General features: G+C 53.3%; 1 protein-coding gene across 3 annotated transcripts in view; it reads left to right on the plus strand.

The window, feature by feature from the left end:
- The window catches only part of IGSF9B (immunoglobulin superfamily member 9B), a 58,422-nt gene that overhangs the window by 24,291 nt on the left and 19,094 nt on the right, over positions 1-15,037 (plus strand). The window contains exons 9-19 of one of the 3 annotated variants that reach the window (XM_060605278.3): positions 204-344; positions 429-545; positions 828-978; positions 2,305-2,428; positions 4,801-4,976; positions 6,053-6,279; positions 7,204-7,288; positions 9,498-9,659; positions 10,034-10,079; positions 10,653-12,302; positions 13,809-13,854. In XM_060605278.3, coding sequence (XP_060461261.2) covers positions 204-344; positions 429-545; positions 828-978; positions 2,305-2,428; positions 4,801-4,976; positions 6,053-6,279; positions 7,204-7,288; positions 9,498-9,659; positions 10,034-10,079; positions 10,653-12,302; positions 13,809-13,854 — 2,925 coding nt within the window. The remainder of the gene's footprint in view (positions 1-203; positions 345-428; positions 546-827; positions 979-2,304; positions 2,429-4,800; positions 4,977-6,052; positions 6,280-7,203; positions 7,289-9,497; positions 9,660-10,033; positions 10,080-10,652; positions 12,303-13,808; positions 13,855-15,037) is intronic. The other 2 variants (XM_060605276.3, XM_060605277.3) reach the window with 2 other exon arrangements.

The following is a 15,037-nucleotide window of genomic DNA, read 5'->3' on the forward strand; positions in this document are numbered from 1 at the left end:
GAAAGCAAAGGGCTGCTTCCTGTGGCAGGTCTACACTCTAGTAGAGCTTTTGCCATTCTCCCAGGGAACTTAGACAACCCCTTACCCCACACTAGCTGGTGCTGTGTCCAGGTCTGCGAAGTTAGGTCTGGTCTGGTGGGGGCTGGGACCGAGCTTCTGTCCCCTGACCATTGCTCCCTGTTTTGCTGTCTGTGCTCTGACAGAACCTGGGTTGGACCTTGATGGAGGATGGCTCTATTCGGATTGAGGAGGCCACAGAGGAGGCTCTTGGCACTTACACCTGTGTGCCTTACAACACCTTGGGGACCATGGGCCAGTCTGCTCCTGCACGGCTTGTCCTGAAGGTGAGGCCCAGGGCTGAGAGTGGCCTCCATGGGAGTGGGCAAGCTGAAATGATTGACTTCATGGCCTTGCTGTGCTCTCCCTAGGACCCCCCGTATTTTACGGTGCTACCAGGCTGGGAGTATAGGCAGGAGGCTGGCCGGGAGCTGCTTATCCCCTGTGCTGCTGCAGGGGACCCTTTCCCTGTCATCACTTGGAGAAAGGTACCTTCAGGTTCTGGAGCTCTTGGGAAGTGTGCTGGAGGGGCAAGACCTGGTAGTGCTCTGTTGTGACCGGGCCAGGTGCTGAGCAGTGGGGCTGACTTCTAGAGTGATGGGTGCTCTGGAGGAGGGGCAGTGGGGGTGCGGGCTGAATGTTCGGGCACCACTTGCTCCTCCTGTTCTTGAGCCTCTGATGTGTTGGTGGCTTCTCTTCTTCCCTGCTGACCCGGCTCCTCCCCTGCTGACCCGCTCCTGCCTTCCTCTTTGCCCCCTTGTTTGGCCAAGGTAGGGAAGCCCAGCAGAAGCAAGCACAATGCCCTGCCCAGCGGGAGTCTCCAGTTTCGAGCCCTGAGTAAGGAGGACCACGGGGAGTGGGAGTGCATCGCCACCAACGTGGTCACCAGCATCACTGCCAGTACCCACCTGACCGTCATCGGTACGGGGGCTGTGGGCAGGAGGGCTGTGGTCTGGGCACTGGACACTGTCTACCCTTTCTGGGCATCTTTCTTGAGCTGGCCCACCCCTGAATCAGGAGCCTGCCATGTGTAACCCTAGCCCTCTGTGGACTCTATACAAGGGAAGGTGACATGGGGTCTGTCCTGGGGAGATCTTTTTCTGGCAAAATGTACCCAGCAACACCCCCCATAGAAATGAGGCGTGTGTGTGGGCAGTAGCGACTGTGTCTAGGCCTAGAAGGGGAGCTGGAAGAATGGAATGAGGGGGATCTGGGAGGGGACCAGTGTGCTGAGCTCCAGCAGCTGGGCCTGGCCTGGAGGTTACTGGCGTTCCCATTTCCTGGGTGCCAGGGGTTATGTTCCCACTTCTTTTGCCTGAGGTGTGTGTCCCTAAGACCTCAGCTTGTAGCCTGCCCCTCTGGGGACTGATAGCTAGTTGTAACAGTGGCCAACAATTCGAGCATTTACCACCAGTTTTAGGCTCTGTCCCAGTTGGTGCCCTATCATTTTTAACCTATGAGGTGAGAGCTGATATTTCCCCAGTGTACATCATTGAAACCAAGGCTGGCATGGATCACACACCTTGCCGAACATCACATCACTAATAACTGCTGGGTCCCGGACTCAAACACAAGTAGAAGTTCTTTTTTTAAAAAAAAATTTTTTTTTTAACGTTTATTTATTTTTGAGACAGAGAGAGACAGAGCATGAACGGGGGAGGGGCAGAGAGAGAGGGAGACACAGAATCGGAAGCAGGCTCCAGGCTCTGAGCCATCGGCCCAGAGCCCGACGCGGGGCTCGAACTCACGGACTGTGAGATCGTGACCTGAGCTGAAGTCGGACGCTTAACCGACTGAGCCACCCAGGCGCCCCGGCAAGTAGAAGTTCTTAATAGTTGTGTTGTGCTGCCTCTCACTTTGATGTTCGGGTGGAATATGGCTACCTTTCATGAGGCCAGAGAACTTTATAGGAGAGGGGCTTTTTAGCTTGGACTGTGACCTTGAGGGAGAGTGTTTCTGTATTTGCCAGGTGAGCACAGGATTTTGGCCTGGGATGACGAAGGTTCTGGTTTCCCTTTGGCCATGTTCCTGATGTTCGTGCCATATCTTGCTAGAAGGACTCTATGGCACAGTGGGATGGCTTTTCTTCTGCAGTCCTACTGCTCAGGGCATCAGCTCCTCAGCATCCCTCACCATTCCGCGCTCCACTTGAGGCACTGCATTTTGCTACTACGCAGTGCCACTGTGGGTGCCCAGCTCACTGGGCCCAGTTCATTTCAGTCTGAGAGCACTCCACTTGGTCTCCAGGCACCAGCCCCCATGCCCCGGGCAGTGTCCGGGTCCAGGTCTCCATGACAACTGCCAACGTGTCCTGGGAGCCAGGCTATGATGGAGGATTCGAGCAGACATTCTCAGTTTGGTACGGACCTCTGTGAGTCACCCCCGCATGCTTTGCTCTCTGCTTCTCCCTCCCCCAACCCCTGACTTCAGTCAGTCCCTGGGGTGGGTGGACGTTATGAGAAGGATACAGTTCTTTGCCTGCTAGACCTCCAGTCAGTGAGGTGTGTTGACATAGTGACTAGGTCTTGTGGGGAATGGGCACGTCTGTGAGGGATTCGGGGCATTCTGCGTTCCTAGCCTAAAAGGTTTGGATGCCAATTTAGGCTGTTGCCTGAATTGACCATCACCCTCTGCTGCTCTCTCTTCAGCTTATCTCACTACCCCTTTTTGTGTCCTTGGTTTATGCTTCTTTTAGGTTCCTCTGTCCTCTGGAGTCTGGAAGAGACTCCCAATCTTCAGTGGCATTGAGAAACAGCCCAGCTGGAAGCGTAGAATCTAATTTTTATTCTCTCGCTTTCCCAATGGTTCCAGAAACTGATGTGAAGTGGTGCTTGCCTTCTGGCCTTGTCTTCAGCATCTTCATTTTCTCTAGGACCCTGTGTTTCTATTGTGTTTATATCTCTGCTATTAATTTGGCCAGATGTAGTGATTTGAGATCTTTGCTTAAACCTTGGGGTAGGTAAGGGATCTTAAAGATGCATACATAAATCAGGCTGAGGTCAGGAGGCACAGAAAATGTGGAGAGAGGGGCTGTAGTGGACTTCCTTCCCATCACGCAAGGGTTTTTCTCCCCCACATTCCTATCCTGAGCCAAGAACTGGCCACCTGCAACATGGGACATCCTTGAGTGGGAAGGATGAGCCCTCTCACTTCCTCCTTTTCAGACCTGCCTCATCTGGCTATGTATTCCCAGCCAGGCTCGATCAGGGCCTAGGAAGGAGGAAATATTCCTGTAGAGGGCAACTCATGGAGATTCAGGGAGAGCCCTTGATACACTAGTCAACATCAAGGGGGGTTAAGAGGAAGCTGCCCTCTTTCCCATCATGATGTTTTGGTGGGTACATCCTGAATATTCTGGATGTTTTGAGTTCTGACTAGGCAAACAACCTAGATGATGAGTGTGGGGAACTCTCTGAGTTGCAACCAGAACATCCTCCACCCCTTAATCTCTGTTCCTCCCAAGGCAAGGTGGGGGGCTGGGCGGGGGAGGGCTCCTGACAACCCTGCCAGGTGACTGCTGCAAGAATCATGGTGCTGCTGGGCAGCTGTGTGTCCAGGGAAGGGCCTTTGGCAAGGCCAAGCCATCTTTGGGGATGTCCAAGTGGCAGGTCTGGGTGTAGATTGGGGTTTCCCTCACTGCTTGCGGTCCTGCTCCATGCTGCTGCTCATCTGCACCGCTTTATCACACTTTGCTCACTTGCTTTGGTGCCCGGGGCGGTGGGGTGGGGGCGGGTGGGAAGGGTAGTTGCAAAGTTTGGGGAGGTCTTCTTCCCTCCTGTTGTTCTGATTGCCTCTGACTCTCCACGTATTGACTCAGACATTTGGCACTGGCCTCTTTTTGCTGTGCTTTTTGCTGCCTCAGCTCAAACTCCTAAGCATTCATGGTAGTGAGCATTTAAACCTAGAGGGAACCCCGTGAGCGGGCATCCACTAAGTTGTAGCTCAGGGCTGCAGGAAGAAAGCTGCCCAGGGTCTCAGTCCCATAGGATGATGTCTCCTCCCCGTGGTGATCCCAGGGCACTGCACCTGGAAATAGCAGAGATGGAGAGTTAGGTGGGAGGTGTAGAACAAACGCTAACCGTCACCCCTAGTTCCAGGGTCCTCCATGCACAGTGTGACCTTGCCCTTGATTATGAGTTCTAACTGTTAAAGCCTTAAGGATCCTGGTCCTCACTGTGGGGAAATCCCTGCTCATTTTTGTCTTATACCCTAGGCTTCTTCAGGTGACTCAAACCTTGTGGGACTGAGTGAGCCCTCTGGGTTACTTTACTCCCTACTTTTCACTGTCCCTGGGAGGGTGGGCAGCTGAGGTCACCTGGATTTCTTCCCTAGTCCTGCCATTGCTGAATTGCTCATCCTCACTTCCCCACGATGGTACCTGCCTTGTTCCTACTGTCCTTACTCTCCCAAGGCAGATGTACTCTTAGGGCTGTGACCAGGATAAAGATCCCCCGCCCCCCAGTGCAATTGGTAGTTTGACCAGTATTGTAAGCCTCACTTATATCTAAGGGTTCCTTTTAGTAGAGGTGATGCCACTGGTGGCTGGCGACCGGCGTTAAAGACTGGCACAGCCAGAGTTGGGAAGGTCATCCCACCTTGGTCATTTCCTCTTTCTATCCTAAAGCCAGGGAAGGCCAGGTCTGCCCAGTGCCACCTCCTTGAGGACCTTGCATGCATTCTCGTGTCTCCAGTGTAACCCACCCCACCTCCTTGTCCCCGATCCTCTCTCTTTCTTTTGGCCAGGATGAAGCGGGCACAGTTTGGGCCCCATGACTGGCTATCTTTGCCAGTGCCACCGGGACCCAGCTGGTTGCTAGTGGATGCCCTGGAGCCTGAGACAGCATACCAGTTCAGCGTCCTGGCCCAGAACAAGCTGGGAACGAGCGCCTTCAGTGAGGTGGTCACTGTGAACACTTTAGGTGAGGACCCCGGGCTGGGATGTCTTGAGGATATTTCCTGGAGGATCTGGGTAAAGATGGTAATGGTGATGATCCTAGCAGATAACATTTACTTTTTACTATGTGCCAGGCACCTTGCTACATGCTTCAGGTAATCATGTCATTTGATCTCCCAAGAAGGACTTCTCATCCCATTCTTTGAGTTTTGCCTGGACCATAGTGCCTTGACCCACATCAGAGCACTTTGGGCCAGGTTCCTTTCAACATTTATCCTTCCTTGGTAATCCACACGTTTGCATCTTCCTGTGGCTTCACAGGGCAGGCTAGGAATCCTTCTTCCTCCTTCTGCACCCTTGCCTATTCTTTCCTCTGGCCCTTGGCCTCATTTGGTGGCTGGTGTGTGGCCAGTTCTCCCTGTCAAATCTTAGTCATGCTGACTCTTCCTTCCTGGACCCAGTGGCTTACTGCATTCCACCTGGAGAGTGGCCGTCAACAGGTGGCACCCCTCCAGCCTGTTCCTGGATCCTTTACTGCCACTAGGGGGTGCAGCAGTGATGGGATGCTTACCCCTGCTCTGGAGCTTTCCTCCTTGGCCTTTTTATTCCCCACCTGTGCCAAGAAGGCAATTGAGAGTAGACAATGTGCTATGAGAAGACAATTCTAGCTCCTTGGAAGAGAACATAAAATACATTTTGTAGTATCTTTTTAAAGATACTATCTTATTTAAAAGATTACATTTAATTCTCCCATCTCCTAACTCTCTACACGACCCCCCCCCCCCCCGCCCCGCCCCGGTGATTTCTGTTTTTTCTTTTTTTTTTTTTTTTCCATTTGAGACACTTCATTCCCTCATCTATGTTTTTAGAAGTGCTGAGAAAGTAGGTTCTTGTGGCTGTGGGCCACTTCCCTTGGGTGAGGAGGGCTCTTTTGTGTGACACTCTTGTCCCTGAAATGACTCCTGCATGGCAAAGTGACCATTGCCTTGGGGCCACAGTGCCCTAGAGACACATGCTGAGCCAGAAGGCACTTTAGAGAGGTGAGGGTACAATGATCTCGGCATCGCCACATACTTTCCCTCTCTCCCCTCTGTGCCACAGCATTCCCTATCACAACTCCAGAACCCCTGGTGCTGGTTACCCCACCGAGGTGCCTCACAGCCAATCGGACCCAGCAGGGTGTGCTCCTGTCTTGGTTACCCCCTGCCAATCACAGCTTTCCCATTGACCGCTACATCATGGAATTTCGTGTCGGGGAACACTGGGAGACGTTAGATGGTGCCATCCCGGGCACTGATGGAGACTTCTTTGCCAAGGATCTGTCACAGGTGAGGTGTCCAGCCTTTCCTTGCTGCTGTTCCCAAATTCTGGAAGTGTCATGACTCTCTGGAGTCACTGAACGCTTTGAGTGAGGTGTACAAGTCAGGTGTACAAGGTGTACAAGGTGTACAAGGCTGAGCCATGTGCTGCCCCACACCGTGATTCCTTTATTCTCAGATCTGCTACCGAGGTCTGGGATCCGTAGATCATGGCAACTGGGGTCCTACAGACTCAGGACCAGTGTTTGGCAGTGGTGACTTTTATTGCCTTGAGGGCTTTTTCCACATACAGACATAAGCTGGAGCCAGGCAGAGCAGGTTAGGAGCCCAGATTGTGTAAATAGACAGTGACCTCATCTCCCTGCTAGGGGTCTAACTTGGGCTGGGTGAAGGATTTCCCAGAAGGATTGTCTTCTAGCTTTGCCCAGGGAAGGACCCTGCTTTAACAATTTAGAGTCCTTAGAGGAATATACATACATACATACAAATATATATATATATATATTCCAGCTGACCCCCTGCTTTAAACTTTGATGTCACTCTAGCTGGAGAGAGGAAACAGCTTATTATTACATGGATATAGATAGCCTCATCTATCTTTCTGTCTTCCTTCCCTGGACACTCATTTAATGATAGCACTGGGGCTCCTGAGAGCCTGTGTGAGCATCTCTTTCCAACTCTGCTTTCAGTGCCCTCACTTTTGTAGATTGAAATCTGCCATGGTAGGAGTATTTTTATCATGGAAATTGGCAAGTGCGTTTTTCAAATCAGGACTTTTTTCTTTTAACCTGAGAGCTGGTTGTTCAACACTTGCAGTATGCCACTGCTTTGGGTACCCCATTCCATGAAAGGTCATTGCAGGGTGGGTGTAGTGGTGGGTCAGTGGCTGTCTCAGATTTCTGGGCTGACAGGCTATTATCCCTGGGACTGTAGGACACCTGGTACGAGTTCCGGGTTCTGGCCGTCATGCAGGATCTGATCAGTGAGCCCAGCAACATTGCCGGTGTCTCCAGCACAGGTACTTGGGCTGGGGGGTTCTCTTACAACTGTGGGGGGTAAAAGCCACGTGGGAATCCCCCAGTGAGATAGCTAAAATGAGGAAAGAAGGCTGAATTGGAAACAACGGAGAGCTCTGGTTGAAGCTTGAGTTGTAGTGTTTCTTAAGGCCCTCCAACCCATTCTTCTGCATCCATGATGGACAGGATTTCTCCAACTAAAGAGCTGCATTTATGACACTTTCTAAAAGATAGCTGCAGAAAGAAATGTCGCTAATCTCATTATAGTTGTCAAAAATAACTTGACTTAAGTTCTTTTGCTATAAAATCCCTGTTTCCTCCAGTGTTGTCCTCTATAATGGGCTGGGGCAGTGAACTGGAGAGACAACAGGTCAGCACATATTTATTGAGTGCCTATTATAAGACTGCTTTATAATTATGGTGGTTTTATTTGGAAAATTACTGTTTGGTGTTGTTTCCATCTACCCCTTCGTCTCCCTAGATTTTTTTCAGGCTAAATACAGCCAACTCCCTAGCATTTTCCCCATTTATCTTTCTTTGTCTTGGCCCTGGTCCCATTTATACACATCTTTCTCCGCTACAGTTCCTGCCTGAACACAGAAGAACCCCTCCCTTGCCCAGTGAAGTGGCTCCCTAGGTCTGGGAAGAGGCTTTTGCTTAGTGATCAAGCAATGGCACCATTTCCATGGGCACTGCTCACACAAAGACCTCTGGGACCAGTTGGCTCAGAGCTTGGCCAAGAAGCTCATGCAGTAGTACTCACAGAGCTATAGAAGCACCAGAGCAGGCAGACTTGGGGGAGGAGAAGGAAAGACTGAAGAGGCACCAGAGCCCTGGGGCAGTGGGGTGTGACTTCTGCATCATGCTAGGCACCATGGACCTTTCTTTCTTTCTTTCTTTCTTTCTTTCTTTCTTTCTTTCTTCCTCCCTCCCTCCCTCCCTCCCTCTTTCTTTCTTTCTTTCTTTCTTTCTTTCTTTCTTTCTCTTCTTTCTTTCTTTCTTTCTTTCTTTCTTTCTTTCTTTCTTTCTTTCTTTCTTTCTTCTTTCATACAAAAGTCCTGCTATGGACACATACCTCTGTCGTGGCTTCCCTCTAGAGAAGAGACTCAGAGGAACAGGGAACAGAGTTTTCAGGATAGAAGATGTGAAGGTTTTCATCAGTGAACTATTCTGTGTACAGGGAAGATTCCTCATGAGTGAATGAAGGTGCAGCAACCTCAGCCCCCCTCCCCCCATCTTTAAGCCTCCCATTCCCAAAAGCTGTAGCATTCATTTGCCAACTCAACTCATCAGTGTGATTTGGGTTATTTTCATCCATCGTTATATCACCATAACAATGGGTTCCAGCCAAATATATCAGACTGCACAGAACCTAAAAAGTGGCACTTACTGTTATAACTGACTTTGAAGTAGGGTACAGTAGATGGGGTGTAGTCCTGGCTCCACTAACAAGCTGTGTGGATTTGGGCACAAAGTGAAACTCACTTCTTTACCTGTAAAATGAAGTGGGACCTGTGTTGAATGTCTGTGCTAGCTCCAGTATTCTGAACTTGAGATGATCAGTACGTGCTAACCTTCCCTGTAGAAGTTGCTTAGTTGTGCTATAATGACTTAGAAATAGATCTGAATTCTGTGGTCACAACCTCTTCTCCCTGCTATAGCATTTTTCCCTCAAGGTACCTTCACATCTACACTCTCATTTTGTTAAGATGACATAGCAGAAGGCAGAAAATACCAACAGGAGGTCAGAGTAGCAGTGTTGTGGTTTGGGCACTGATCCGTAGTATCTATGTAAGCAACTTGCACAAACTCTGCCATGACAGTTTCTTTACCTTAGAAAATGAGAGCAATAGCATGTGCTCTGTCTCATTTGAGGGTATCAGGTAATATGCGTGAGAGCCCTTTGCAAACAGCAGTAGCCAACTATAGATTATTATTGAAATTATTACCCTTATGGGGTAAGGTATAGATGTGATTTCTTCTTTACAAGCTCTGTAGCTATCACTTGACTCCCATAAACTAGTCTTTTCTGTCTCTTCCCCATCTATACAAACCTCTTCAAGTGCTAGAGTTGAACATGGAGCCTGAGCTTTAACATTGTCTGTTCTACAGAGGTAGGGAAAAATACTTGGGAGGTAGTTGTCAGTGTAGGTGGGGGCTGTTATGGGAGGGAGGTAGGGAGTCATGTGTGTTCCTCGCCCCTCCCTGCAGACATCTTCCCACAGCCGGACCTGACCGATGACGGGCTAGCTCGGCCTGTGTTGGCTGGAATCGTAGCTACCATCTGCTTCTTGGCAGCTGCCATCCTGTTCAGCACCCTGGCCGCCTGCTTTGTCAACAAGCAGCGCAAGCGTAAGCTCAAGCGCAAAAAAGGTGGGTGTTTGCCCCCACCACCCTGCTCTACCTGGCTCAGTTTCAAATGCTCCCCATTGGGACAGAAGGTCCACTTTTAGCATGGTCTCCCTCGAAAAAAAGGGAAATTGGAATCTTATGGGTAGAACTACCAGCAGGACTTGATCTGGAAGAGGGAGTAAGGAAGAAGGATGCTGGGGAGGGTGTGCTGGGGCCAGAATGAGAGAGAAGGCAGGTGTAGTGGTGGGCACAGGACTCTGGACTGGACCCAAAGATGCCTAACATTGGAAGGGCTTGCTGTCCTATGTGGCTTTGCTCCAGCCCCTGAGGACACCTGAGATAAATTTTGTATCCCTGGCCTCAGTAGGGTCTCTTCCCCTTCTTTTTCCTTCCAGATCCTCCACTCTCCATCACTCACTGCAGAAAGAGCTTGGAGTCTCCGTAAGTGCCCCTGCTGTTGTGACGTATGGGCAGAGGGTTGAGGGTGGAGACAGGCAGGTGGTTTGTCTCACTCAGCCCCAAGACAAGTGTTTCCGAATTGTTTGCTGTTAACTGATCTGCACGGTAATTTTAAGTTGTCCACATTAACAGAGGGAGCAGTAGAGTGGACAGTCCAAATTAGCAGATAATCTCCTTAGCTTTGGAACGTGTTTGTTATTTTTTTTCATCCTAATAGATTTGCGTTCATAGTGTGTTTTGCTTAAGTTAATATTAAGATGGGCTTGCATTGCTTGAACACCCTGGAAATGAAGGTGACTAGACAGAGTGTGGCAGACAATAAGGGCAGGGCAGAATAAAAGTAGAAATGTGGGTGTTCATTCAAAAAATGGCCAGCACACATTTAGACAGTGGAGAGTTGGCCAAGGTATTTCATGCCAAAATATGCAGCCCATCTGCACCCCTTTTCCTTAGTATTATTTTAGGTGTTTGTGGTTGTTTGTTAAGAGAAGAAAAAGAAGTGCAGGAGCAGGTGTGCCCTGCCTCACACTCCGGCTCCTTCACTCACCCCCACAGCCTGTCATCTGGCAAGGTGAGCCCTGAGAGCATCCGCACTCTCCGGGCCCCATCGGAGTCCTCTGATGACCAAGGCCAGCCAGCAGCCAAGAGGATGCTGAGTCCCACCCGGGAGAAAGAGCTGTCATTGTACAAGAAGACCAAGAGGGCCATCAGCAGCAAGAAGTACAGCGTGGCCAAGGCTGAGGCTGAGGCTGAGGCCACGACACCCATTGAGCTCATCAGCAGAGGCCCTGATGGCCGCTTTGTGATGGATCCCTCTGAGATGGAGCCTTCGATGAAGAGCAGGCGCATCGAGGGCTTTCCCTTTGCCGAGGAGACGGACATGTACCCTGAGTTCCGCCAGTCAGATGAGGAGAACGAGGACCCACTGGTGCCCACATCTGTGGCTGCCTTGAAGTCCCAGCTGACCCCTCTGTCATCCAGCCAGGAGTCCTACCTGCCACCACCAGCATACAGCCCTCGGTTCCAGCCCCGTGGGCTGGAGGGCCCCGGCGGCCTGGAAGGTCGGCTCCAGGCCACAGGCCAAGCCAGACCTCCCGCTCCCCGGCCCTTCCACCATGGCCAGTATTATGGGTATCTCAGCAGCAGCAGCCCTGGGGAGGTGGAGCCACCGCCCTTCTACATGCCAGAAGTGGGCAGCCCCTTGAGCTCTGTCATGTCCTCCCCACCCCTGCATACTGAGGGGCCTTTTGGCCACCCCACCATTCCTGAGGAAAATGGAGAGAACGCTTCCAACAGCACGCTGCCCTTGACTCAGACACCCACAGGAGGGCGCTCCCCTGAGCCCTGGGGTCGGCCAGAATTCCCCTTTGGGGGACTGGAAACCCCGGCCATGATGTTTCCCCACCAGCTGCACCCCTGTGACATAGCCGAGAGTCTGCAGCCCAAGGCTTGCCTCCCTCGAGGACTGCCCCCCACCTCCCTGCAGGTGCCCGCGGCCTACCCGGGCATCCTGTCTCTGGAGGCGCCCAAGGGCTGGGCAGGCAAGTCGCCGGGCAGAGGCCCCGTCCCAGCACCGGCCTCCGCTAAGTGGCAGGACAGACCTATGCAACCTCTGGTGAGCCAAGGGCAGCTAAGACATACCAGCCAAGGTATGGGCATACCCGTGTTGCCTTACCCCGAGCCGGCTGAGCCGGGGGGGCACAGCGGCCCCAGCACATTTGGCCTGGACACCCGGTGGTACGAGCCCCAGCCCCGGCCCCGGCCCAGCCCCCGGCAGGCCAGGCGCGCCGAGCCCAGTTTACATCAAGTGGTGCTACAGCCCTCCCGGCTCTCGCCTCTGACCCAAAGTCCCCTGAGCTCCCGCACCGGCTCCCCTGAGCTTGCCGCCCGGGCCCGGCCCCGCCCGGGCCTCCTGCAGCAGGCAGAAATGTCGGAGATCACCCTGCAGCCACCGGCCGCTGTCAGCTTCTCTCGCAAGTCCACGCCATCCACCGGCTCCCCTTCCCAGAGCAGCCGCAGCGGGAGCCCCAGCTACCGGCCCACCATGGGCTTCACCACTCTGGCCACAGGCTACCCCTCCCCTCCGCCAGGCCCTGCAGGGCCTGCGGACAACCTGGATGTGTTTGGACAGACGCCTTCCCCTCGAAAGATGGGGGAGGAGCTGCTCAGACCAGAGCCCCCCCCACCGCCATTACCTACTTCAGGGTGAGTGTGAGCTGGTTTCTCCTGCCCACCTCCACCTGGTCATCTTCCACCCCCCATTCCTTACCTGCCCTCCACCCCTTCCATCAACCCAAATGACAGGGCTTGTCTGGACATGGTGCAGCATCCCTTCGGGAGAGTTCTGGTCTTGGCATCGACAGGGTGTGGTCATGGGGTTGAAGGTGGGGCTTACCTGCCCAGGTACCCTGCCAGGAGCATGAGGGATCTCCTCTACCCAGCCCAGAGATCTCAGGAGGCCCCCAGGGTGATGCGGAATGGACACACGTGGGCAAGGAGAGGAGGGTGTGGTGTGTCCGAGTGAGGGGTCACCTCAGTTACTCTTAGAGTGGAGAGCTCTCCATATCCCCGTGATCCTGGCTTTGGGGGTGGTTCCAGGGTTTACCCAGAGACCTTGTATCCAGCCTCCTTCCCTTCCCTGGGCTGTCCTCCCTGCTAAGCAGGACCCTGAAGCCTCATTTCCCTGGACCACCAGGCCTGGGGCTCCTCTTCCCAATCTCCTGCCCATAGCAGCCTAGAGAGCGCCGGGCCCCTCCCACAGACTCTCCAGGGGGCACTCCTGGAGGCTGGGAGCAAAATCTCAGGCCTGTGAGCTGTGTGCCTGGAGCCACATACCCTACCCCAACCTGTGTGCCTCACAGGAAGCGGCAGACAGACAGACAGACAGACAAACAGACAAGCTCCTGCGACCAGCCTGCCTGAGAGGGCACACACTAAACTGTAGCAGCTGGTATTCCAGGTACCAGAGTCAGCCTGGATGCCCGTCTGTGCCTCTCTTTCTCTCATCTTTCTTCCCTGGCCCTCCTCTTCCTCCTCCTCCTCCCCCTCCCCCTTCCTTCCTCCTCAAGTCTGGTTTTCTGTCTGTCTTTCTTCCTTCTCCATCTTCTTTGGGTTGGCCCGACTTGCTCCAAAGGGCTTACCACATCTCTGTAGTGCCCCTGGTCCCTCCTGCCCTCCCTCCCACTCTCTCTTTCTCTCTGGTTCCGTCCTTTGGTCTCTTTTCTTGATGTGGCCGCCTGTGCAGGGGAGCAGAGTGTTCCAGAGGAGGCTGGTCTGGTGGTAGGCAGGATGGGAGGCGGTTGGAGAGGAGGGAGCCCAGCGCCCTTCCCCTGCCCCATGCACTCCCACCCTCTCTGGTACCTGGAAGTACAGCCTCCCCTCCCACTCCCCCCTACTCCTGGCAGGTGGAGAAGGTGGAGGAGAGCTCTAGCTAGGACGCCAGGCGTGGCGCGCCCACGGGACCCCGTGCCTCTGTCTGTGCAGGAGATGCTGTGCGCCGCAGCCCTGTCTGTGCTTTGTGCAGCGCCCATCTGCCTCGTCCATCGTGCCGTCTGGTTCTCTGTCTCTCTCCTCTCCTTCCCCTCACCCCATTCTCTGGCCTCGCTTGTGGTTCTCTGGCCCCTGTGCTCCTCCCCTCCTCCCCTCTGGGTGTGCGTGGGTGGTTCCCCCACGGCCCGTGTTGATAACTGCTTTGTTTCTGATTGATCTCAGCTATCTGGGCAGTGTTGTCGAGACAAGCCTCTCCTCAGCTCAATAGGTAAGGGAGCTCCGCGGCTGGGGTGGGGCGGGGGGGGTGGACAGGCGGACGGGGCTTCGGCAGGGCCATCGCTTCCTTTACAGGGGAATCCAAACCATGTCCCCTCACCCCCTCTGTGGGCGGCAGCCTCTGCTGCTCTGTTCCCACGGCTTCTGGGTTCCCCACATCATGCTGCTCCAACAGCCTCACCAGGCCACGCTCGGGCACCGCCTAGCTGCAGCTTCTGATTCCCACCCCACATGCCAAGCCTGTCCCAGAGCCTCTCTGCAGTTTTCCTCACTCAGATCCCTGCTGCCAACACACCCAGGGCCTCCCACAGAAGCCCCCTGAGACCCTGCATGTACCCCAAGGGGCCTAGAATGCCTAAATCTGCTTTGCATCTCTGCACCTCTGGAAACGTCAGGGCCACACTCATATCCAGAAACAGACCCCCTTCTGCCCTCAGGCATAGCACCACCCCCTTCCTTCCTAGACCCCGCAGAGACTCAGATCTTCCCCTCAGGTTGCTGGTCCCTCACAGTCTTCTTGGGATCTTACTAATATTCTCAAGGAGCACAGGGTTGGGGTGTGGCCCAGTTCCTTCCCTCAATAGCTGGGTCTTCCTTAGGACCAGGTCACCTGTAGTCCTGTGAGGGCAAGGGCAGGGAAATGTCACCACTTCCCATGTTCCTTGCCCTCTATAGCCCATTCTTGGTTGTTACAGGACTGAGATGTAGACCTCGCCCTCAGGCTTACATAGCTTCCAAGGTCCCTGTAGTAGTCACTCCTGATCTCCTTGGGTCAGAGCTCTAGGGTCTTGGGAGGATCTTCCCAGGGAGAGAGGACAGGCTTCCCCTGGGCAGGAAGAAATTGAGCAGTAAAGCACTGCGCTCTGCTCTCCACTGAGGTTGGTCCTCTTCTGGCATTCTCCCAGGTGGAAATCTAGGAACTTGGGCATTTTAGAGGGGTATTGAGTCCCTTACAGAGGCTTAGTGTCACCTGAGACTCACTGTCTCTCATGGTGACTAAGATACTTCTTTTTTCCATGGACGCCATTGGCTGTACTTCTGGGAACAAGCAGTGTGGAGTCAGGAGAGCCTCCTGGTTTCCCTAGGTGAGAAGCATCGGCATCCCTTGCCCACCTAGTGATGTCAAGGGAGGCTGATTATCCGAACTCAGAACTATAAATCTTCAGTCATAAGAG

This window comes from Panthera onca, chromosome D1, assembly GCF_046562875.1.
Source record: "Panthera onca isolate mPanOnc1 chromosome D1, mPanOnc1 haplotype 2, whole genome shotgun sequence".
NCBI classification, from domain to species: Eukaryota; Metazoa; Chordata; class Mammalia; order Carnivora; family Felidae; genus Panthera; species Panthera onca.